The 24,866-nt window shown below is 40.0% G+C and overlaps 1 protein-coding gene across 2 annotated transcripts in view; it reads left to right on the forward strand.

Moving 5' to 3' along the window:
* Positions 1–24,866, forward strand: part of CDON (cell adhesion associated, oncogene regulated) — a 99,971-nt gene that overhangs the window by 32,913 nt on the left and 42,192 nt on the right. For both annotated transcript variants that reach the window (XM_029914815.1, XM_029914816.1), the window contains exons 2-11: positions 2,994–3,121; positions 5,499–5,771; positions 7,048–7,194; positions 8,024–8,167; positions 9,250–9,537; positions 10,786–11,055; positions 15,630–15,980; positions 20,105–20,394; positions 21,891–22,065; positions 24,319–24,447. In XM_029914815.1, coding sequence (XP_029770675.1) covers positions 3,043–3,121; positions 5,499–5,771; positions 7,048–7,194; positions 8,024–8,167; positions 9,250–9,537; positions 10,786–11,055; positions 15,630–15,980; positions 20,105–20,394; positions 21,891–22,065; positions 24,319–24,447 — 2,146 coding nt within the window. In that variant the 5' untranslated portion in view covers positions 2,994–3,042. The remainder of the gene's footprint in view (positions 1–2,993; positions 3,122–5,498; positions 5,772–7,047; positions 7,195–8,023; positions 8,168–9,249; positions 9,538–10,785; positions 11,056–15,629; positions 15,981–20,104; positions 20,395–21,890; positions 22,066–24,318; positions 24,448–24,866) is intronic.

Here is a 24,866-nt window from a genome sequence, read left to right on the forward strand (position 1 = left end):
CAAGTGAGAATTCAAATAAACCAAAAAAAGCTTTCACACAGCTGGCCCCTTCCGCCAATGAGTGGTACCAAAATATTCTCTCTTACTTTTTAAAAGAGGTCAGCAAGAAAAAATGTAGAAGCCAGTCCATGCACTGATAGTCTGCGATCTAGTTTGCAGCTTGTAGATTTGGCATTGCGTGCTGTAGAGAGGGGAGCAGATCCCGGGAGACAGTATCTGATTCCTTGTTTTTTTTTGATTCCTTTTTTTTTTAATCTTTAATTTTTAACTCTATTTGATTTGTTAAGTCATACCAAAAAAAGAAAAAGTCATACCCAAGGTGCCTTTGTATTTCTACCCAGTGTTAGAATTAACCTTTGCATGAGTGACTATGTACATAAAATTCATATTTCTAAAATGTCATTACTATAGCTCTTTGGTTAATTTGTTCTGTTCCATTGTCCCAGAAGCTGTGTCCACCCCTGGCCACATAGGAATGTGGGGGAGAATTTGCAGACAGAGTAACCGCTTTTTGGATCCCTCACTTAACAAAGTGCCTCACCTATAGGGGGCACTTACTATATTTCTGCTGACTTAAAAAATCATAAATATGAGTGAATAACTAAAAGAAAAAAATATGGCTAGAATATGCGGAATTCACATGACATGACAGTTCTCATTAAATACTTTAAGTTGTTTCTGGGAATTGCGTTACATTAAGGTATTACTTTCATTAAAAAAAATGTCTATTCTGTGCCTATTTTCTGCTAGGCTTTAGAATTTACAGAGTTAAATATGAGGCCATTCTTGCCTTCAAGAAGGACAAAGTTACGTAACCAGATAAACTATAGAACACAGTGATGAGAACCGTGGTAGACATGTGTCCAAGGTGTAGAGGCAGCCCAGAGTGGACCGTGTCTGGAGGATGGCATGGGCACTGTTAATTTTAGTCATTTTATTTCTCGTGCTTGTTGTCCATCATTCCCACTAGAAGCTAAGGTGTACATTTTTGTCTGTGTTACTTATTCCTATTCATATATTTTTAAATTGTTCTCTCTCTGGCTTCTAGAATACTGCCTGGCATGTAATTAATAAGCGTTCATCACATATTTGTTGCACAGATGAATGATTTTTGATAGATATTGCTAAATTCCCTCCGGAAAGAATTTACTCATTATATTTTCATGAACAATGCATGATAGTGACTTTTACCCACATCCTTGCCAGGGCTGTTTGTTGTTGTTGTTGTTGTGTCTTTTTTTTTTTTTTTTTTAAGCTTTAGCTAAATGTGCTGTACTGTCTTTATATTACAAAAACACAAAATCAAACCCTCCCTTGACTGCCATGTGTCTACAGCAATTCTCCATAGTTTTCTGCTGCCCCCCCTTTTTAAGTTTATTTATTTTATGAGAGAGAGAGAGCATGCACGCATGAGCGGGGAAGGAGCAGAGAGGGAGAGAGAGAGAATACCAGGCAGATTCTGCACTATCAGCGCAGAGCCCGACTTGGGGCTCAATCTCATGAACAGTGAGATCATAGCAGAAATCAAGTCAGATGCCTAACTAACTGAGCCACCCAGGGCCCCCTCTGCTGCCCTTTTATAGCAAGGTCCTTGAAGGCGTTTTCTGTGCTTTTTTTTTTAACCCCGCTCCCCCATTCTGTCCTGATCTCACCATCAGATATTAGTCTCCCCACCATGGAAACCACTCTTGTCCGTATCACCTTCAAGATGCTGTCTCGCTTTTCTTTTCTGTAGCGTTTGCAACATGCCCTTCTTCTAGAAACATTTTTCATCTTTCTCCATGGACACAACATTCATTCTCTGGAATTTCTTTCCATTTCATTGGCTGCTTTTCTTCGTCTCTCTTGCTGCTTCCTTCTCTGGATTCTAAAGGTGGAAGTATCCCAGGTCTCTCCTCTCCTCTGTCTTGCTTTCCTTGGAGCTCATCTAGCACTAAGGCTTTAATAGTTCTGACATCTCTATTTCCAGCTCTGACTTCTCTACACAGCTCCAGTCTCCTGTCTGCAACTGTGGACTTGACATGGATATCTCGGACTTACCTTCCCAAAGCGGAACGACTGACTAACCTACTTTTGAGTCTGTTTCCCTCTTTCTAGTCTTCCCCTTTCTAGTAAACAGAACTGTTATGGATTCTGTAACACCAAAAACTAAGTTATCTTTGACACATCTTTTGATCTATATCCAAGTCTTCAGCAAATTCTGTTGGTTCTACCTTTAGAATAGGTTCTGAATCCAGTTGCCCTTTCCCACCTCCACAGCTGACTCACTGGTCTGCCCGACTGTGTGCTCAGGTCCCTCCCGAGTGATCACATTACCTCCTACTTGGTCTCCCTCTTCCCTTCCTGGCCCAGTCCTATCTAGTCTCACCACATTCGTCTTTGGATGGTCTGCAGACATGCCAAACTCAGTCCCCACACAGGCCTACACTTAAATCTGTTCGGACAATCATGAGTCTGAGCCCCCTATCTGAAAAAAGGGGAAGAAACCCAGTAGTACCTATCTCCTGGGGTTGTCTGAAGATTTAAGTGGTACACACAAAGCACTAAAATGGTGTCTGGCATATACTAAGCACCATAATAAATGTTTGCTGTTATTTTGTTATTACTGTTTCTGTTTTAGGACCGTCAAGGGCTGGTGCATTTTGGTGGAGGGTTGGGTTTTAGATGCTTGTGAAATGTACAAACAAGTGCACTAAAGACAGTCGAATGTATTCATTTGAAGTGATTGATTCTGTATAAGAGCATCTCAGTGCCTTTGAACGATGAGCAGAACATACATATTAATTTAGTGTTTAGAGATTGGTTTGTGAATTGGAGAGATACGGATCATTAATTAAGTGCCTTATTTGCTGCACTCTATACGGAGCTTTCAGAATCGATGGCAGCCATCATGCTCACAACCCTGACTGTTCAGATACAGGATTTCAGCTGTTTTGGGGTGTTTAGATGATCTTTTCTTTCTTTCCTTTTTTTCTTTCCTGGATGTCTTTTAGTGAGCCAAAGCCTGGAAGTCTGTCCTGCCTGCTTCTGTAGTCTGGCGCTATGTATCCAGATCCTCGACCCTTACAGGCACTGCTGTATGTTGTTACTCTTCCGATTCTGTGTCCTTGTGTGAATTCAGGTAAGAGCTGAAGAATGGTCATGTTTTTGTTTTTGTCAGGTTTTAAACTTTAATCCCGGTATAGTTACCATACAGTGTAATACTAGTTTTAAGAATATAATGTAGTGATTCAGAAGTTCTATATATGACTCAGTGCTTGTCATCAGTCCCCAAGAATAGTCATGCCTTTTTGTTGTTGTTGTTGTTTAAGTTTTTATTTATTTATTTTGAGAGAGAGAGAGGTTGAGGATGAACAAATTGAGAAAGGGCAGAGAGAAGGAGGGACAGAACCCCAGTCAGGCTCAGCACCATCAGTGCGGGGCCCGAACTCACTGAAACACAAAATCATGACCTGAGCTGAAATCAAGAGTCAGACACCCAGGACGCCTGGGTGGCTCAGTCGGTTGAAGCATCTGACTTTGGCTCAGGTCATGATCTTACAGTTTGTGAGTTCAAGCCCTGCATCAAGCTCTGTGCTGACAGCTCAGAGCCTGGAGCCTGCTTTGGATTCTGTGTCTCCCTCTCTCTCTCTCTGCCCTTTCCCTGCTTGCACTCTGTCTTTCTCTATCTCAAAAATAAACATTAAAAAAAAGTTGGATGTCCAACTGACTGAGCCACCCAGGCACCCCAAGAATGATCATGTCTTAACTGACTGAAGCTTTTCCTCATCTGAATCTTATACAAAACAAACTTCAGCTTCAAATCTTTGCTGTTAATAATGGTTTCCAAGGACATTTCTAAGATTTATTTGACATAGCCAGATGACTTAAAAACTGATTAATTCAGCAATTTAAGGATCCCCTAGGAGTGCTTCTGGGCATTGGCAGGCCTTCCTATCATTGTCCTTATAAATGTATTCTTCTCGTTGCCTTAAAAACAAATATTGTGCTAGTCTGCTCTTTTTAATAAGAGGATATGTTACAAATGTCCAGTTTTAGAAATTATAACAGGAATAAAATGCTGACTACATCTGACCAAAGAAGTTTTAGAATCAGCACATATCAGTACTCAGCTTGGAGCAAGAGAACTTGATTCAAATCCCAGGTATCTGCCACTTTCTTGTCTGAGCTTGTCTGAGTTTTTCTCTACCTCTGAGTAACTCAACAGCTTAAAAGTGTTTAATGTTAAATGTGTTTATAAGCCCAAGTCCACATGCATTCTTTTTTAAATTTTAGGTTTGTGTAGAGATTTCTTTATAAGTCTATAGAAATCCAAGTGATGTTTATTCATTAAGTAATATTTGTTGTCTCTGATAAGAGGACTGTATGACGATATTGGATTTGTAAGCAAAAATATTGATTCGCTGGTTTTATTTCTGTTTTTGTTTTGCTAAACAACCACCTCAGATTTTAGTCAAGAGAGGCATCTCCCTTAATCTTTTATCCGATTAAATATCTCGTGACAGTAGAGTTAGCAATTTATTGATCTTTTTCTTTTTTTGAAATACTATATTCCCCTAGATTAATAGTATTTTGTTCCCCTCACCCTTTTGGGTGGAGGAGGGGAATCTGTTTTGATATGTTAGTGTGAGAACTCACCCCCTCCCCCAAATTGCTGAGGAAAAGATATAACAAATGAAACTATGCCAAACACCAAATAAAAATATTAAGACTGATACTCCAGAAAAAGATAGACTGTATTTCCGCATGGCTTCCTCATGTTCTAATTCTGCTTACCCAGAAACTTAATGTTATTTTCTTTTAAAGAGAAGGAGGAAAGAAGACCGTAGCCACTGTTTATACAGTAACTTACTCTTTAAAATGAAGTCCTTAGTAATGTAGGAGAGAATTCTTTTTTATTTTACAAGTTATCTTCACTTTTTCATATTTTTATTTTTTAAAAAATTATTTGAGAGAGAGAGAGACAGAGTGTCAGCTGGGGAGGGCCGAGAGAGAGGGAAACACAGAATCTGAAGCAGGCTTCAGGCACCGAGCTGTCAGCATGGAACCCGACACAGAGCTTGAACTCGTGAACCTCGAGATCATGACCTGAACCAAAGTCAGACACTTAACTGACTGAGCCGCCCAGGCGCCCCTCAGATTCTTGACTTCCATTTCTCAAAAGCTACTTCATAAACAGAGCTGTTTGCATTTTCTCACGTATAGAATTGGTATTTTGTCAGATTTACATCATAGTTTTCTCATCTGTTCTACCCTGATCGTTAAGTCCCAGCTTCACATGTTGCCCTTTTTTACTTCCAAAAATGGGCATATCAAGATATTCCTAGAACTTTTACAGGCATTAAGACCTGTAACAGGTATAGATAAAATATGGAATTGCCTGTAGATGTGTAGATTAAGATGGAATATATTCACTATACTCTTCTTTCTCTCTCCCCTTACCTGCTTTGTCTCCTACTCTCCCCACCCCTTTGCCCATGGGGAACGTTTCCTTGTAGACTTGGCACCTTCTTTTATTTCTGAGCCACTGTCCGCTATCCAGAAACTTGGGGGACCCATAGTACTACATTGTTCTGCAAAGCCTGTGACCGCTCGTATCTCATGGTTGCATAATGGAAAAAGACTGGATGGAAGCCTGGAACAGATCAAGATGCATCATGGGACTTTGACTATTCTGTCCCTTAATCCCTCCCTTTCGGGTGCCTACCAGTGCATTGCCAACAATAGCGTCGGGGCAATTGTGAGCGGCCCTGCAACAGTATCTGCTGCTGGTGAGTTTAATTTTTCCCTTGAGATTTATTCTTCTTCCTAGAAATTAGAATGCTGGTACTTGCATGTGTGAATAGAGGGAAGAGCATGGGCTTTGGAGTAAACACATAGTGTTGTCATCTCTGCCTGGACTCTTGCTGTTTAACTGGGGGAAATGCACTTGAACCTCTGTGAGCTTGGCCTCGTGTCTTCCTCTGTAACAGGGGCATGGAAATAACTCTCACGCAGTTAGGACAGTTTTCTAATGCAAATTCTGAATTTCTTTGTGAGTATTTAAAAGTCCTTAATATCAGCAGCAACAACAAAGTTGTTGTCCACTTTGACGCTCAGTTGTTTCACTCAGTCCTTTATCTCTCTCACATCTAATTGTTTTATTTGTCTTGATTGCGGAGTGATTTTAATTTCTTTAATTGAAACCAGCCTAAAGAAGGAGGAACAAAATCCCTGACTGTAGAGAAAGGAATGTGGAGTACTGAACTTATGGAAAATCTGGAATGTGGTGGTTTTCTTAGTAGGTTTGAGCCATCTGCCTTTCAAATGGTGATGGCTTCCAGTGAAGGAAAATGTCTTTCTAAGGGCACCCCTATTTACAGAACAAATCTGGATCCCCCAGGAGTAGTGAGTTTGTCATAACTGAGAAGAGTAAATGTTTTCGTAGAGCTTTGACCCATGGACAGCTCCAAGACACACTGGAAGGCCAGATTCCTAGAGGCAGGCGGCTGAATGCTTTCAGCACTGGGAATCGTAAAGAGTCCTTCCATGCAGGCTCCAACTGCAGGAACTTAAAGTAGCGAGAGGGATTGAGGATGGTTCAGATCATTCAAACCATACACTGCTTGCTTGGTTTTGTAGCATCCTAGGTTTGTTCCTGTAAGCCCTTTTATTGCAGCGTGAGTAGCGACGAACAATAAAGATGCATAGGGAAAGTGTGTGTTCATGAGGGTCTGGATTGGCGAAGGATTTCTCTTGACAGAATGGGAATAAGTGTGCTTTATGGTTCTCCTCCATGTTGTAAGAGCAGCTTGCTTGTTTTTCTTCTAGTCTCCTGGAAGCCTCGACTTCTGGAAAAGGGTGCCATGACTTAGCTCTAGCCCTCCACCATGCACCTCTACCCCAGCTTCTTCCTGAGATAAAAGCTCACACTCCTCCATGAACTGGGATTCGCTGCCACAAACAGCCATGGTGCAGATGTGCCTTCTAGTTTTTCCATTTCCTTTTGGAGCATTCACATTTGCATTAATTAATTAACTTTCTACTTTATTTACTTATTTATTTTAGTTCTTGGTGATTTTGGTTCATCAACAAAGCAGGTTATTACAGCGGAAGAAAAAAGTACTGGTTTCATTGGCTGCAAAGTACCAGATAGTAACCCCAAGGCTGAGGTGCGCTATAAAATCCGGGGGAAGTGGCTGAAACGTTCCACAGGTGAGATCCTTAGCAAAAAGCCAGTGGTACCCACGGAACAAATGTCACTAAGCAATCTACTGTTAAACTCCATGTCCTAGGGCCTGTGGCTACAAAAATGCATAAGATATATTGCCTCTACCCTCAGAAGTCAGATGAAGACCAGCATAAATGGTTGCATTGTAGAAATGATTATAATCCCAGATTCCTTCTATTGGTTCAGGGCTCCACTCAGATATTTCTTCCTCTGAGACCTCTCATGGTCCTATGGAAAATACTATGCCATGCGCCCTTGCTCCGTGTCCCCTTTTCGCAGCTGCTTTTTAAAATTCTCATGGCATTGTATTAGACATATTTTTATTTGCCTATTTGTTATTTATCCCTTTCTCTGCTGCCCCCATTTCCTGCACTGGAATGTTGGCTGCCTGAGTGCAGGGCTTTTAGTCAGCTTTCTTTATTCCATCACTTGTGCCTGGACCAGTATAGGCACTCGGTGTGTGTTTGTTGACTGGGTGGACATGAATGGACACAGGGGATCAGTGAGTCCTGTTGGTAGAGGCTTGCTTAGGGTGGTAGCTGTGGGCAATGTATCTCTTTCTAAATACGCTTGTGCTTTTTGCACTGTACTCAACAAATGATCTGATGTCAGATGTTTCTGATGGGTTCCATTTTGTACTCTAGTACCATTGACTCTTTTTCCCCCTGCCTTGACTTCCCCTTTTTTCATGTAATAAGCTTTCCCTGATTGCTGCTGCTGTCCTAATGTCTAAATTTACAGCCCAGCTGCTAACCTTTGTTTTCATTGGGGTCTTTTGTATAGAGGCCTAACTGTATACCTTTCTTTCCTCAGAGAAGTACTTAATCCTTCCATCAGGGAATCTTCAGATTTTGAATGTATCTTTAGAGGACAAGGGATCATATAAATGTGCAGCTTTTAATCCTGTCACACATGAATTAAAAATCGAACCCATTGGCCGAAAGCTTCTTGTCAGTCGTAAGTATTTGGGAGAATAATGGTAACTAGGAAGCATCCTCAGAAGCGTTCTTTATAAAGCACTGGAAACTCAGCATGCATTTTTCTTTCAGATCCTGTTTGCTTATCATAAGAAAGTCTTACAAAAAATTAAATACACGAGGGGCACCCGGGCGGCTTAGTCAGTTGGGCGTCAGACTTGGGCTCAGGTCATGATCTTGCACTCCATGACTTCAAGCCTGTGTCAGGCTCTGTGTTGACAACTCAGAGCCTGGAGCCTGCTTCAGATTCTCTGCCTCTCTCTCTCTTTCTCTGCCCCCTGTCCCTGCTTGCATTCTGTCTCTGTCTCTCTCTCTTTTAAAAATAAACATTAAAAAAAACCTTAAAACAATTAATTATGTGAATTCATTATAGAATAGTACTGTGCATGTTTTCAAAAGATAATGAATTTTTAATTCATTGATTAATTTTTCAAAAATATTTATTTATTTATTTATTTATTTATTTAGAGAGGGAGAGAACGTGACCAGGGGAAGGTCGCAGGGTAGAGGGGGCAGAAGATTCAAAGTTAGCTCTGTGTGGGGCTTGAACTTACAAACTGTGAGATCATGACATGAGCCAAAGTCGGATGCTTAACCTACTGAGCCATCCAGGCACCCCCCCCCCCCAATAATGAATTTTTAGAAGAGAATTTTGGTCACAGTGAGAGAGTTGGAAGCCATATGGAGAACTTGACCCTTTGCGCAACTAAAAAGAAATTATAGAGAAAGTATAACTTTATAACAGTGGTAATCAAACTGGATTATGAAAAAAGTTAGAGCTGTTCTTCAGATACAGTGTCATAGCTGAGTTTTAGATATGGTAGCTGAACTGAGATAGAACCAAGAGACAAAGCACAACAGAGTGGTGGCCTCTGGACTGGTCAAAAATTCTCCGTATCCAAGCTGTGAATGCAGAGATAGCCCTCAAGGGTCACAAAGCGTTTTAATTTTAATTCTCAACTAAAAATGGATTTAGCTACCATGTAGGACCTGGTAGATTTGGTAAGGAAGAGATGGGAAGTGAATAATTTAGTAGTGAAATTTTTTCTCTTCTTTTTCCAGGCCCTTCTTCAGACGAATTTCACATTCTTCATCCCACCTTTTCACAGGCATTAGCTGTGCTTTCTCGTAGCCCGGTCACCCTGGAGTGTGTGGTGAGTGGGGTCCCAGTTTCTCAAGTGCACTGGCTGAAGGATGGTCAGGATGTCCTGCCGGGAAGCCACTGGAGAAGGTTGCATTCCCATCTTGCCACAGACAGCATTGACCCAGCGGACTCTGGAAACTATTCTTGTATCGTGGGAAACAAGTCCGGAGACGTAAAACACGTGACTTACACGGTTAATGTGCTTGGTAAGACGTTACTTATTAAATTGTCTTTCAGGTCAGGATATTTTTCTGGTCTAACTAATGTTTGAATGGAAGGTCTGTTTGGGAACTGTAAATGACTTATAAATAACATCTTTCAGATATTGTGTAGGAAGCAGCTTCATTTTTTAAAGGACTGCCGAATTCAGCAGTATTTCTTGGTGGCACAGAGTATTTCACTTGGGATGTTTGTGGGATCCTCACCCCCAACCTCGCTATGTGCAAAGTTTATTCTTCCTTCCTAATGACATGGAAGATTCTGGGCTGTATCAGTGTGTTGTACCCAGTAGAAGTTACTAAGAGTACTGACTAGAAAACACAATCTCAAAAAGAAATCTGTCTCATCTTATTTTCCCTTTAGGAATGCTTTCACTGTATCTGGCTCATAAAATTTGCATTGTTTCCACCGACATTGCTATGTATACACTCTTTATCTCAAAGCTTTTCCTTTCTTTTTTTTCCAGCTACCTATCTCATTGTCCTGTCTAGCCGCAGAAAATGTTTTCCTTTATCAAAACAGGTTGTCATGAAAGCCAGAAAAAAATAGCTTGTGAGTGGTTTCATATAAATATAGTTTCTATAAACCGTCTGCGTGTGTTTACTTGCAACATAGGTAACCCCGGAATTAAGTAAGTGCGTGGCAGGCGGACGTTAACATGCAGAGGTACTCAGGTCTAGGCTAATATGCATAATCATATAATTTGGGAATATGTTCCCAGTGTTGCTAAATTATTTACTTTATCTAGGAAAGAGTGGCTCCATGGATAGTAAAGGAAAGTTTTTGCCCCCAATAAAACATCTAACCTAAAGGCAGAATTGTCCATAAAAAGAATTTAACTTGTGAATAAACATTCTTCTTTTGGCTCTTGATTAGTGTGAAATCATAGGAAACTACTTATTTCAAACAAATCACCTGAAACGAATGCTCAGTGAAGCCCAAGATTAGTGTGTGTGTGTGTGTGTGTGTGTGTGTGTGTGTGTGTGTGTGTATAAGTGGGTAGAAAGATCTAGAAAAAGAGATTATGATATATTAGTAACATATGGTTTATCCTATTAGAAGAGAGTTCAAATACATTTCTGATTTCTTGATGACCACAGCAGATGGGAGAATGTGAGTAAGCAACGCAAATTGATTTCAACTAGTTATTGGTAGAGAGATTTTGTGTGTTGCGTGTGATAATTTAAAAAGTACCTCTGAAGGGCTAGAGTTTCATTTATATGTTTTCTTTTCAGAAAATGCCTCAATTTCTAAAGGACTACAGGATCAGACAGTCTCTCTGGGAGCCACAGTACAATTTACTTGTGAGGTTCATGGGAACCCAACTCCAAACCGTACCTGGTTTCATAACGCACGACCTGTTCATCCTTCCCCACGACATCTGATCGTAGGAAACAAACTGAAAATTAGTGGTGTTACCATGGAAGATTCTGGGCTGTATCAGTGTGTGGCAGATAATGGGATTGGATTCATACAGTCTACTGGGAGACTTGAAATTGAAAAAGGTAGGCTTTTGGGTCCTGAAATCATAAGAAGTTTTACCTCACAGAAAGGCTTTTGTTTTGTTAAAGATTAAATTGTTAAATTAAGTTGTTAAATTAATTGTTAAATTAAATTATGTCACTAGAGGACATAATTCCATTTCCAGAAAGGAGCAATACCTGTTTTCCATGTTCCTCTCTAGTTGCAGTTGGGCATTTCCACAAAGAGGCCATATTATTTGATCAACCTCATTAAAATTTTTTTAAATTATTTTTTTAACAGATACTATAGTTTAAAGGCATATGGGTAAAGTTCTCATTCCTATTCCCTGGCCAGCCATATTGCCTTTAGAACTAACCAGTTTTATCAGTGTCTTTAGTATCCTTGTGTATACATATACAATTACATATAACGTGTCTGTGTGCACTTAATAACATCTCTTTTTTTTCTCCTGACATGGTGGTAGTATTCCTCATTTTGAATTTTTTTTATCTTCCCATATTGTTTATTAAACAGTGTTTTCATTCTTTTTTAAATGACTGCTTATTAGGGAATTCTGTAATGAATGTCCCTCTGCGTAGGTTATTTTGCACAGGTGTAAATACCTGTAAAATGGATTTCTAGAAATGAACTTGCCGAATAAAAGCATCTATGCTTTGGTAATTTTGGTAGATATTTCTGAATTGCTCTGTAAAATTGTTACTGGTTTATGTTCTTCTTGACCAGCGATGTGTATCTGCCTGTCTCCTCATATCCTCCCCAGGGCAGAGTGTTAAGTCTGCCAGTCTGACAGGTTAAAAAAAAAAAGGACCCTTTGGTCTATATTTCTTTTACTGTGAGTGAGTTTGGGCTCCCTGCCATATGTTTATGAGTCATTTGAATTTGCTTTCTTGTGTATTGACTACTCATTGTCTTTGGTCCATTTTAAAAATTAGATTGTTGGTCTTTTTTCTTGTGGATTGGTAGGAATTCTTTATATATTAGGGAAATTAATCTTTTGCCTATGAGTTATAGATATTTCAAGTATCAAAGACTCAATGTGATACAGACCAATACTCTGACCTTGGTGCAATTATTTTAGAAGTTAATAATAAATTTTTAATTGGTGTGTATTTGGAAATGTAAAATTATACTTCTCAATAACAGAGTCAGAAAAAACTACAGTGCAAATTTAAAATACCTTAGTAATGAAAATGCCACAGATCGAATTGTGTGGGATGTAGCATGGAATTTACATGGGAATGTATAGCCTTAAATGCTTATAAAAGAAAACTAGTAAGACAAAATAAAGAAGCAGAGGAAAAGAGAGATACTAAAGGGCAGAAGTCGATTGAATAGCAAATGAAGATAAACTAGAGAGGATCAGTAAAGAAAAAAGTTGGATCTTTGCAAAATCTCATAAAATGGACATCCCTTTGGCAAAATACAAATAAACAGTATTAGGAATAAAAAGTATAAGTCTTGTAGAGATTAAAAATAATAAAGATAAAAGATAAAGAGATATATTGTAATAAACTTTATGTCAGTAATTGACAGTGTCCTAGGAAGTGGACAAATTCTTAGGAAAAATACAACTTAGTAAGGCTAACTGAAAAGAAATTAAAAAGTATATTAGTCCTGTACCCAATAAGGAAACTGACTAGGGGTTCAAAATCTTCCCGCAGAGAAAACACTGGGTCATAGAGGTTTTATGGAGAGTTCTACGAAACTCACAAGTAACAGACCATTCCAAATATAACACAGACTCTTCCAGAGAAAAGTAAAAAATGAGAACTCTTCACAGTCCTTATGATTTTGATTCTAAGATCAGAGAGGAATGTTCTAAGAAAAGAAAACCAAAGGCCAATCTCATTTATGAACATAGATGCAAACATCTTATGAAAATATTAGCAATCAATATTTTAAAAAGGAAATACATCGCAAATAAGGAGTCAGCCCAGGAATCAGTCAGAAAATTTAAAGTGTCATTCATTTTGATTGAATAGAAGCAGAAAAAAAATTTGACACAATTCAGTATCAATGTTAGACACACTTAGAAAAATAGAAATAGAAGGGAATTTTCTTAATTTTATAAAGAGTATCTAACAAAACTTATAGGAAACATCACTTTTATGGTGAAATGTTGGAAGCATTCTCTTTAAAATCTCTCTTATTGGGGTGCCTGGGTGGCTCAGTTGGTTAGGTGTTCGACTTTGGCTCAGTTTATGATCTTACAATTCATGGGTTCAAGCCCTGGATCAGGCTCTGTGCTGCCTGGAGCCCAGAGCCTGGAGCCTGCTTCGGATTCTCTGACTCCCTCTGTCTCTGCCCCTCTTCTGCTCTCATTTGGTCTCTTTCAAGAATAAACAAAAAAAAAAAAAAAAAAAAAAGATTTAAAATTTATTTGCCTTCATACTGGAGACTCTAATCAGCACAGAATGACAAAAAATTATGTAAATAAAATATGTAAAGATAGGAAAGAAAGAAACCAAACCATTATTAATCTATAACTGCTATGATTGCCAACATAGAGAATTCTCAATTTGCTGGCAAATTATAAGAAATAATAAGGGCATTTAGCAAGGTGTCTGGATGAAGACCAACAAAGAAGAATCGATTTCTTTTTATGCATGAGTGCATTAGTCAAGTTTCCCTAGAGAAACAAAACCAGTCGGATATATAAGATATAAATAAGAGGTAGTTTATAATAGGGGGCTGAGAAGTCCCATAACCTGTCATCAGTGAACTGGAGAAGGAGGAAAGTCAATAGTGTAATTCATTTGTGGGGAGACAGAGAGGCTGTTGGTTTAAGTCTTGACTAAAGTCCAAAGGCTGGAGAACCAGAAGCACTGATGTCCAGTGTCTGAGCGCAGGAGAAGATGGATCTGCTTAAGCAGAGAGGAAGAAGGCTCCTTTACTCTGCATTTTTGTGCTACAGAGCACTGAGCATATTGGATGTTGCTCACCCATGCTGGGCAGTGCCACCTGCTATACTCTGTTCACCAATTCAGATGAGAAGTATCCTCGCGGACTCACCCAGTTATGTGGACATCTCTTCACCCAATCAAGTTGATAGTAAAATTAACCACTATAACCAGCAACAAGCAGAAAATATAATTTAAAAGTCACTTTTTTTAAACATTTATTTATTTTTGAGAGACGAGAGAAACTGAACACAAGTGGGGGAGGGACAGAGAGAGAATGAGACACAGACTCCAAGGCAGGCTCCAGGCTGCGAGCTGTCAGTATAGAGCATGACGTGGGGCTTGAAGTCACAAATCATGAGATTATGACCTGAGCTGACGCTGAATGCTTATCCGACTGAGCCACCCAGGTGCCCCAAAAGTCACCTTTTAATATTAGCAACATTAAAAAGACCAAGGTATCCTAGAAAGATATACCAGTTGGTATGTACCCAAGTTCAGTATTACACAGGTGTCAGGTCTTTCCAGAAACTTTCTGTAACTTCATGCAAATTCCAATTAAAATCTTAACCAAATATTTAGAGGACCTTGACAAAATGATCCTGAAATTTATATGCATGACCAAAGGCCCAAGAATAGCTAAGGCATGCTAAAAGAAGAAGAAAAACATGGGGACTTATTTTTACAGTATCAAAACATACATAAAAATCTGGTAATTAAGATACAATGTACTGGTGCAGGAACAGATAGACTCTTGAAACAAGACAGAGACCCATCAGGAAGACATTTGCACCTAAGGACTTGACTTAGGTGGCACTGCGATCACCAAGGGGAAGGCAGCCATTTCAGGTTTGGATGTGGGATAATTGCTCATCAGAATGGAGAAGAAGAAGTGAAATCTCTAACTCGTAATGTTTAAAAGACAAGTTCCCAGTGGATTAAAGGCCTATCTGTGAAAGGCAAGATGGCGGAGTTTTTGAAGAAAATATAGGAGACTGTCTATCTGATTGGGTAAAACTTAACATTTAGGCTAATTTTTTTTAAAAAGATTGATATGCCTAAATTGAGATTAGAACATCCTTGTTATTAAAGGAGACCACTAAAGGTAAAAAGAAAAGCAATAAACTGTGAGAAGATACTAGCGGCATATATAACCAATAACTGAACACTACCTACAATACACAAAGAACTCTAAAGGACAGGAAGTCTACATAGGAGATGTCTAGGAGCTCACAATGAGGAATTCTACTTTTTAGGGACAGTTTTACTTGGTGAAAGTTGAGAAGAAAATCAACCAGGAGGAGATTATCTTTGTTTTAATTAATCACTATCATAACTATATCCCTATTTGCACATGTCTTTGCAAACATTGTTATTTCAGTGAATGAAAGTGTTCTCCATACGGTTCTGCATGTAAAACATTGTTTAGGGGATGGTAACCAGATTTATTGTGGTGATCATTTCTCAGTGTCTGTATGTCAAATCATGATGTCCACCTGAAACTAATGTTATATGTCGATTATAGTTCAATTTAAAAAAAGAACCCACTACTAAGAAACACATGTACAAAATATGCTTCTAGGGCTGCTACTTGGGCACCACATTGAGAACATTTATGCAATAAGATGAATCAATTTTGCATTGTAAGTACTATAATCTTAATTTTGTGTGTGTGTGAATTACTGTTTTAATAGGCAGTGGACTCAAGCCAGTTATAATTACAGCACCAGCAAGTACAAAGGTGGTAGATGGAGACTTTGTCACTTTGTCCTGCAATGCCACTGGTGTGCCAGTCCCAGTCATGCGTTGGTATGACAGGCACGGATTGATAACCAGCCATCCATCTCAAGTGCTCAGATCGAAATCCCGGAAATCACACCTACGACCTGGGGGCTTTGACTTGGAGCCTGTCTACTTCGTCATGTCCCGAGCTGGCTCAAGCTCTCTGTACATTCAGGCCGTCACTCAGGAGCATGCCGGGAAATACATCTGCGAAGCCGCAAATGAACATGGCGCCTCACAGTCGGAGGCAGTCCTCACAGTTGGTGAGTTGCCATTAGTACTTTTTCTTGGGTAATTAGCTTCCTCCGATTGAAGGGGATAAAGTGCTGGGAAGTATGTCCTTTTCATGAGTCCAGCAATGTCTACATATATATCCCCCCGCCCCGGGAATAATGAAACATAGGACTGTAATTTTTGGCATTTGGCCTTGACCATGAATCGGATGAACCATGGTCTCCATTTCTGATGTTTTGGTTAAGATGTTAAGGTTGTAATTGTCCTAGAAAGCTCTCATAGGGGAGCAGGCCCATGTTATGACGTCTTTTCATGATTACTGCTTTTGGTTTTCGAAGCTACTGAAAGTGGTCATTGCTGACATTTTTTAGGTGAGACCTTGATAGGTACAGTATCCAGAGTCTAAAGGGTTGGCTCGGTAGAATCATGGTACTATCAAGCAGTACCTTCAAAGTTATTTTTCTAATGGAATGTATAACATTAATTCTTGACATTCTATTGATGTTTGGTGAAGATGACTTAAAAGTTTATACAGGTTTTGAAGTACTACTGTATAGAGTATCAATGTTGTTAAAATTAATTCAAATTAGACTTCATTTAGATTCAGACCTTACCTCAGTGAGTATTTAGAGCTGCATGCCCCAGCAGGTAGTCAGTTGAGTGGAGACTATCTCCTTATTTGGCATGCAGGAAGCAGAGTATGACAAACAGTACTGCTCTTAGTCTTGGCAGCAGAGGTCCCTGCCTGGGGCCAGTGCATTAGAGGGTCTGAGTGGCCTTCTGCCTGGGTCCTCAGATCCCACAGGTCAAATAGTCCATGTGCTTAAGGGGTTAAGTTATAGTAGCTGGAGCCTGGGTTCCTCCTTCTGTAAAGCAAACTTGGGGCTCTGGAAGTCCTTGCTTTAACTAGTTCACAGTTTAACTAGTTCCCTAGCCCATCCTCCAGTGTAGACCATACTGCTAGAGGGCAGAAACCCTTAAGCCAGAGGATCGGCCAAGGGTGGTCTTTTGTAGAGGAGGGAAGGGGATGTAGACAGAAATTGGACGTGCACACAGGTATTTCCATTCACAGGCACACACCCCTGTAGCTCTTGATGAAGCTGGAGGTAGGAAGAGAAGTGGGGAAGGCCAAGGACTTCCATTTGTTCTCCTGCGCTACTCTGTAAATGCCAGAGGTGGGAGTGATGTGACGGTTAAGCATGTGGGCTGTGTTAGAATCTGGGCTTGCCACCCAGGAGCTTTGAAATCTGGAGCGACCTACTGAACTCGCCTGTGTTTGCTTTCCCATCTGTGTGACAGCGATAGTAAAGGCCCTTGTCATTGGGTAGATGAGAGAATTCAAGGAATTAATCCATGGGAAGTCTTTAGAACAGTGTCTGGCAACAGAAACCCTTCTAAGTATTAGATTATAATTCTTACTATCTAATTATTGGTAAATTCTAAGTATTAGATTATAATTATTACTATCTAATTCTAAGTATTAGATTCTAATTATTACTATCTAATTATTGGTAAATTATAATTATCCCATGTAGTGGTTATGGAAGGAAGAAATAGCTACTGACTTTAGATATCTTAAGAATCCTCAATGAAGAGGGCGGTTGGCTGTTGTATAAACTTATACACGAGTAAATATGTGTATGTATACGCGTGTGTGTGTTCATGTATCTGTTCTGCCAGGCGAAAATAAGTGTGGCTCTGCTCAAAATTGTTTGCTGTAGGACAGGTGTAACACAGGTGCTGCTTGGTAGCTTTTGGCTGAAGTGATTGTTTTACGTAAATATAGGGTAGCAGGAAGCGTAGATGTGATAGTCACAGTTGATAAAACTAGATTTTTTTGTCTCACTGCCTTATTTTAAATATCAAAGATCTGAAGCCCTTAGATGATATATAAGCTAACTTGTTTAGGTTAGAATTTTTTAGATCTTTAAGATCAGCCCCTGCTCCCTCCAGGATTTTATGTCTTGATAGATACCATTTTCATGTGTAGTAACTCCATCACCTACATCCTACTGAAATGTTTCTGTATTTTCTCTTTTGCATGCCCCATCATTATTAAGATCTGGCCAAGTTTACTAAAGCTCACAATACAGAACAACCTACGTCTTTCCACAGGAATCTGAGCCTTATTAAATTCTAGCACACTGAGAGCCATTTATTTTGTGTTTTGGGGAAGTGGGGAGTAAGCAAGGTCAAAGAGAGAGTTGACTGCCCCCTCCCCCTTTTTCTTCGCAGAGACCTTTGGTTTTGAGGTCTTGGATGTACAAATACTTGCAGAGTGGGTTGTACTCTTCAGAACTGTAATGGGAGTTGGTAGTCAGGGTAGGAGTCACTGGTGTGAGTGGTCATGGCGGAAGGGCTTTGACAAGTTTGGTTATATTCCTTGTTTAGTTTCAGCTCCGAGTCATAAAATTCATTGTCATTGTTATAGTACTTAGAAAAGCAGAGTTGTATCAGCCTCTTTTCCAATAGAAAAAGTGTTTCCACCTTTAAAAATACTCGATGTGTAAGCTGATCATTTCACACTTGATCTTAGCCAAAAGGCCAAGAAGCAATCTAGTCTGACCATTTCACGGAGTTGTTTTGAAGATAAGTTGAGATACTGTATGTGAAAAAAACTTCTGAAAGTGGTGTGAAGGCCTTATAAATTGTATCTAGTATCTTGTGAGCACTCCTATTACTGGAAATAGCAGAGGGAAAGGAATTGAATCACCCTCCCCCCACCTTCCTTTTCTTGAATCTCCTTTTTAATAAAAGTTACAGAAAAGTCTCATCGCATCCAGAATAGCAGGAGCAGAATGAGGACACTCATACCATTAGACACAGGCTGCGGCATAAATTTGACTCATGCCTCTGCATAAATTGAGGCCTGTGGTCTTTAAACTTTTGTAGGGCCAAATACCACTTCCCAGTGGTAAGCAGCCCCAACGCTCCGTGAAACTCCCAGTGATAAAAAGGTCCTTCTCCACTACCCTAAGCCACAGCTAATTACCTCCACTTGCTAGAGTCCATCTCTGGGCACCAGCCAGCCGCCGGCCTGACTCACTAGATAAACATGGCTGCTCCAGGAGCAATATTTTGAAGGTGTCTCTGTGAACTTGATTCGTTTTCTCCTATATTATTTTCTCACTAGGCTTTTGTTTTCTTTGATGGAGGACACGTCTGAGACACCTTTTCTCTTTCGAACAGAAAACTGGCCTTACACTGTTTAGCCGTGTTTTTTTGGTCGGGAATCTGACTTCCTTTTGCAAAAGAAACTCTTTAACGTCGTTTCCTCTGCTCCCTTCCTCCACAAAAGTGGTCAAAAATAGGAGCCCTTTTTGGTGCCAGTGTGAACAGCGCTTGAGAGAACCCAAGCCATCGGTACTTAGGTCTCGTGCTGGTGGTGTATTTGTCTTCATACACTGCCTTCTCCTTTTCTCCTGGCAGCACCACCAGAGTTCTTCTGCAAGCTGTTGTCACTTAATCTCCCAGAACCCTAATTTCTTCATCTGTAAAGTGGGAGCATTACTGGCCAACTAAGAATGTTGTTTTAAAGGCTCAAGGAGCCTTTATTAAATGTCTAGCACAATGCTTGGCACATACTATGTGCTCAGTAAATTGGGGGCATGGGATATGCAACTGATTTGTTTTTTCAGCGCAAATAAAGTATTTTCCCCTTCTCTTGTGCGCCGTATGCTCAGCAGGGAGGGGACTGAGTGTCCAAGGGTGTGAATACTGAGGAGTACATTGGACACTGGCTACCCAGCAGGTCATCGCCTAACTCTTGTTTCCTTACTATTGAGTTCACCTTGTTGCTAAGGGAATGCGTTGCTTCATGTGTTTCATTTACCAACTGGAATTAACGTTTGGTGTTTTCCAACTTAAAATCTTCCGAGGTTAAACTAGCAAATTGTTGTTGTAAAAGGGAGGATACTAGCATAGAGCAAGGAAAGATAACATCCTTAAAATCATTTGACTACTGCAGATTTTTCAATGAGAGATTGCTACTGGAGGTTGGAGGTTTCCGTGAATTACAAAATGAATTGTTACCTGCTTTCACTTCTAGGGCTCAGATAGTCTGTATCCTTGTGGGCAGCTAGATCACTGTGAAGAAGGCCCTGAAATATGAATTTCCTCAAGCCGTCTCTTCTCTTTCTTCCATTCCCTGCAGTTCCATTTGAAACAAATACAAAAGCAGAAACAGTCACCCCTTCCAGTCCCACTCAGAATGATAAAAGGGATGATTCCGAAGCCAGATTATTGAGCTCATTTCCAGGGAAGAAACACTCCAGCGCAGTGGAATCCTCACCAGAGAAAAATGCTAGTGGCACCTCTGTCCCTGATGCCCCCATCATTCTGAGCCCTCCGCAGACCTACACGTCTGATACGTACAACCTGGTCTGGAGGGCGGGGAAGGATGGTGGGCTGCCCATCAATGCCTATTTTGTGAAGTATCGAAAGGTAATGTCTTCTCATTGATCAGCTTTCTCCTCTCTCGCCTTACCGTTGTGTGTATATAACACAGGCTTGTTATCGTTGACGTTTATAGAGCAGCAGGAAGCAGAACAGGAGTGTTCTAGGATCATGAGTTTGGGAGAGCTAGCCCAACAATTGTGCTGGTTTTACCAGGAAGCCGTAAGAATGAAATATACACAGTATCCCCCCAAATAGGGGTTCCAAGAACCCAGTGACTTCTTGACATTTTTTTTGACTTTTTTTTATTGAAACATTTTAACCCCTTGCGTGTCAACCTCTGGAAACCACATTTTAAAAGTCATCCCCTCCCTTTGTGAGATAGTAAAACACAGTTTATTTAACAAATAAAGCAGTTCCTTATTAGAAACATCAAAAAAATCCTCTGGTATAATCTCTGACAGTTATTTTTATCTCAAGTGGGCTTCTTAATTGTATTGGAGGCTTATGTTGTTTGGTGACTTATTTGGGTAAACTTTGATCCTCTCAGTTGATTTTCCAATGTTTCCTCCCGGAGGCTTGTATTAAAGCAAAATGAAAAAAAGTCTCTCTTTGTTTATGAGACTAGTAATGAACAAAAGGTACCCTCATATTTAAAATACCTTTCTTTGTCCAAGACATTTTGGTGCCCATCATTTAATAGTAATATTTTTAATATCTGGAACAATTAACATGGCAATATTTTATTCACTGTTTCTAACCTGATGATTCAAGATGAAGGAACTTTCATGGGGATTCTTACCCACACAAAAACTTCTTTGCAAAGTCATTTCCTAATTCACTAAGACACAACGGATTGGATCTTTTTTTCTTTTTAAGTTTGTTTTTTTTGAGAACGTGAGAGAATACAGACGAGCAGGGGAGGGGCAGAGAGAGAGGGAGAGAGAACGCCAAGCATGCTCTGAGCTGAGCACGGAGCCTGACACAGGACTCAAATCCACAAACTGTAAGATCATGACCTGAGCTGAAATCAAGAGTCGGACATTTAAGTAACTGAGCCACCCCGGTGCCCCAAATCTTTTTAACATTTATTTCCTCCAGTATGTGTGAAAATATTGAGAGAATGCTTGAAATAAATAATGCATAAATATGTCACACACATACACATATGTATTCTAATTTATCATATATTTATTATGTATATGATACATTATTATTAGTCCAGATTATTATGTACTTATTTTATGCTCCCATCAGCCCAGTAAGAAAGAAGGATTGTTTCCTTTACAAGTAAAGGAAGCAAACTCTGGCAGATTAAATAACTTGCTTGAGGCCATAAATTAGTGGTAAGTAGGAGAGCCAGGAGTCTTTTTATTCCTGAGAATTCCTAAGTTCAGTTACGGTCTCCTTATATTTCTTAGTGTGAAGAAATACTGTGTCTCTTTGACTTCCAACAGCATATTCCTTAGCAGTGTTCATCTGGAATGGGAGGTTTTTCTGCCCTTTATCTTTTTTTCTTTAATGGCTTCTTTTCTCTTGAGCAGCTCGATGATGGTGTTGGCCTGGTGGGAAGCTGGCACACAGTTCGAGTCCCAGGAAGTGAGAATGAGCTCCATCTGACAGAACTGGAGCCATCTAGTCTCTATGAAGTTTTGATGGTGGCAAGAAACACAGCAGGCGAAGGGCAGCCGGCCATGCTTACCTTCCGAACCAGCAAAGGTGAGTGTAACCTTCCTTAAGAGGAGTGAGCTGACCGTGTTGACGTCGCTCTATTACTGAGTATCCTTTTGGGTCATAGAGATTCTTTTTTTTTTTTTTTTTTAATGTTTGCTTTTGAGATAGAGACAGAGCGCAAGTAAATCCAAAGTGGACTCCACGATTTGAGCTATCAGTACAGTGCCCGACAAGAGGCCTGAACCCATGAACCGCGAGATCATGACCTGAACCGAAGTCGGACACTTAACTGACTCTAGGTTCCCCTAGAGATTCTTGTATATAAATCCATTAAATAATAAAATAAATAATTTTATTTTATTAATAAATTATTTAAAATAAATTAATAAAATAAAATTATTTATTTTATTATTTAATGGCCTTTGTTGGCCATGCTTGGTGGTTGTATTATTCCATCCCATCCAGTGTTCTGCAAGTATTTCTGAGAGTTTATGATATGTAAGGCTTTAGGGGAGGTGATAGAGGGAAAACCAAGGTGATCAAGATAAGATTCATCCTAATGGTGCTTCTACTTTGCTAAGAAGGGTAAGACACATAAATAAATACCAACTACAAGGCGGGATTTCAGTTCAGCTAATATTTACTGAATGCCTTCTGTGTGCCAGTCAATAACCAAAAGAGAAAAACTCCTTGCCCTCAAGGAGCTTACATTCTGGTTGGGAGACACTTACACCTGAGTTATAAGTACACTAGAAAGCGGTGAGTGCTACTAAAAGAGAGCTAAATTAGGGGATAGATATAGGAGGTGCGTTGGGTAGCACTTACCACAATGTAAGCAGGTGGCCGGAGAAGTCCTCGGTGCGCAGTCAGGAGCGGAGCAGAGTGTCGAGGAGGTGAAGTGGAAAGCCACGTGGATATCTGGGGAAAGAACATCCCAGCTGAGAGAATAGCAAGTGCAGAGACCCTAGGGTGAGGTGTGCGGGGTGTACCCTAGGAACACTGAGGGCGCCACTGGGACAGAAGCAAAGGGACTGAGGCTGTAGGGGAGGGCGCTCAGGGAGATGACACAGTGGCCACACCACATCGCGCCTTGTGGATCCTCCAAGGACTTTGACTGACTCTGAGAAGCAGAGACCTTTGGGTGCTTTGAGCTGAGTTGTGTGATACAGTCTGCTGTGTGGTTCAGCGGGGGTGGGGGAAGGATAGACTGCAGGAGGGCAAGGGCGTGAGCATAGAGGCCGAGATCTGACAAGTCCTGGGAAGGACTTAGAGACTACAAAGAAAGGATGTTCTTGCAAGTGGTGTAGCTTGCTGACGGTCGGCTTGATTGAAAAGATGCCGTTATAGCTTGGCCATCAGTGCACAAAAAGATTTCAGTGAGCAGAGAGGGAAACTGGGTGGACCAGTATTTTAGTACGACACAAAAATAAAAAGGAGGTGTGATTGAGAAGAAATTATTTATTGGCTTTGGAAAGGACCCTTTCATACTAATTGCTGAGTCTACCTGGAAAAATAATGAGTATTACTTATTTGAACTGCATTTTGAGTTAATGTTTATAATTAGTGCACAGTTGTTTGTAGAATCTGACCCATAAATATTGAATAATAAGAATGTATTTCAGTTTTAAGAGAATCACCCATTTTCACTTTTTGCCTCTTGGAATTTTAAAACTTAACATGAAAATTTTCCCACGAAGAAACAGAAGCTTGTTAAGAATGTGGTTTATGTTACAGAATGAAGAAGTAGGTATAGTAAGAAGAAAAAGGGATGAACAGTTGGAAAGTCTTGGGTCATTTGACTTTTCCCACTTGTGGTGTTTATTCTGTGTATAAATTAAAATTAGCCTGATGAAGAAAGACACATTTTAGTTTTCCCTTAAAGCTACTAGGAAAAGACAAAGTAATTTTTAAAAACAATATTTATTTATTTTGATAGAGTGAGAGAGAGAGAGAAGCAGAGGGAGGGGCAGAAAGGGAAAGGGAGGAAAGAATCCCCAGAAGGCTCTGTGCCCAACGCAGGGCTCGATCTCACCAATGGAGGTCATGACCTGAGCCAAAATCAGGAGTCTGCTGCTTAGCTACTGAACCACCCACGTGCCCTGACAAAGTAGTTTCTTGAAGTCAATTCCTCAGACGAGCTAAGTGTTGACAATGTAGATCTTAAACTTAGACCCTGTAACAGACAAGTTCATGTATTTATATGTATACACTAGTTGAGTTTACTCTCTTTCCTTAACTTTGCATATACACAGAAGCTTATGTTACACTACTTGAGTATGTGTTTTCTAACTTTTCTAGAGAAAACAACCTCATCAAAAAACACCCAGGCATCCTCCCCACCCATGGGCATCCCGAGGCGCCCTGTTGTTTCAGAGGCTGCGGACAGCTTTGGGGCGGTACTTACAGACTCCTCTAGGCAGAGTGGAGGTAAAGTAGAGAACCTTCATTTTTATTGATTTTGTTTGTTTACACATGTAACTGGCATGTTTCAGATTATTTAGGGGGTGGAGTGGGAGCAAGTGTTTGTTTATAGTTCAGATTATAGCCTACCATAAAGCTCGCTCAGGCCCTGTTTCAGCCATTTTTTTAACGCCCTGTGCATTAATCTTGGTAACTCAGTGTCATGATTGGTATTTAAGGTAATAAACTCAGACTCAGAATGTTCTGGGACTAAGGTTTTATAGCTCATAAAAAGGATTTTTCTGTCTCCTCTCTGGCAAAGAAACCACATTATATTTTGAACTCTGACTTTTTTTTTGGTGACTTATCAAAATGTGTGGTGGTACCTATGGTAAAGCTTAGTGTTTTTAATTGAATGATTACATGTCCTAGTCCATATTCTTGCT

The sequence above is a fragment of the Suricata suricatta genome, chromosome 11 (genome assembly GCF_006229205.1).
Source record: "Suricata suricatta isolate VVHF042 chromosome 11, meerkat_22Aug2017_6uvM2_HiC, whole genome shotgun sequence".
Classification (NCBI taxonomy): Eukaryota; Metazoa; Chordata; class Mammalia; order Carnivora; family Herpestidae; genus Suricata; species Suricata suricatta.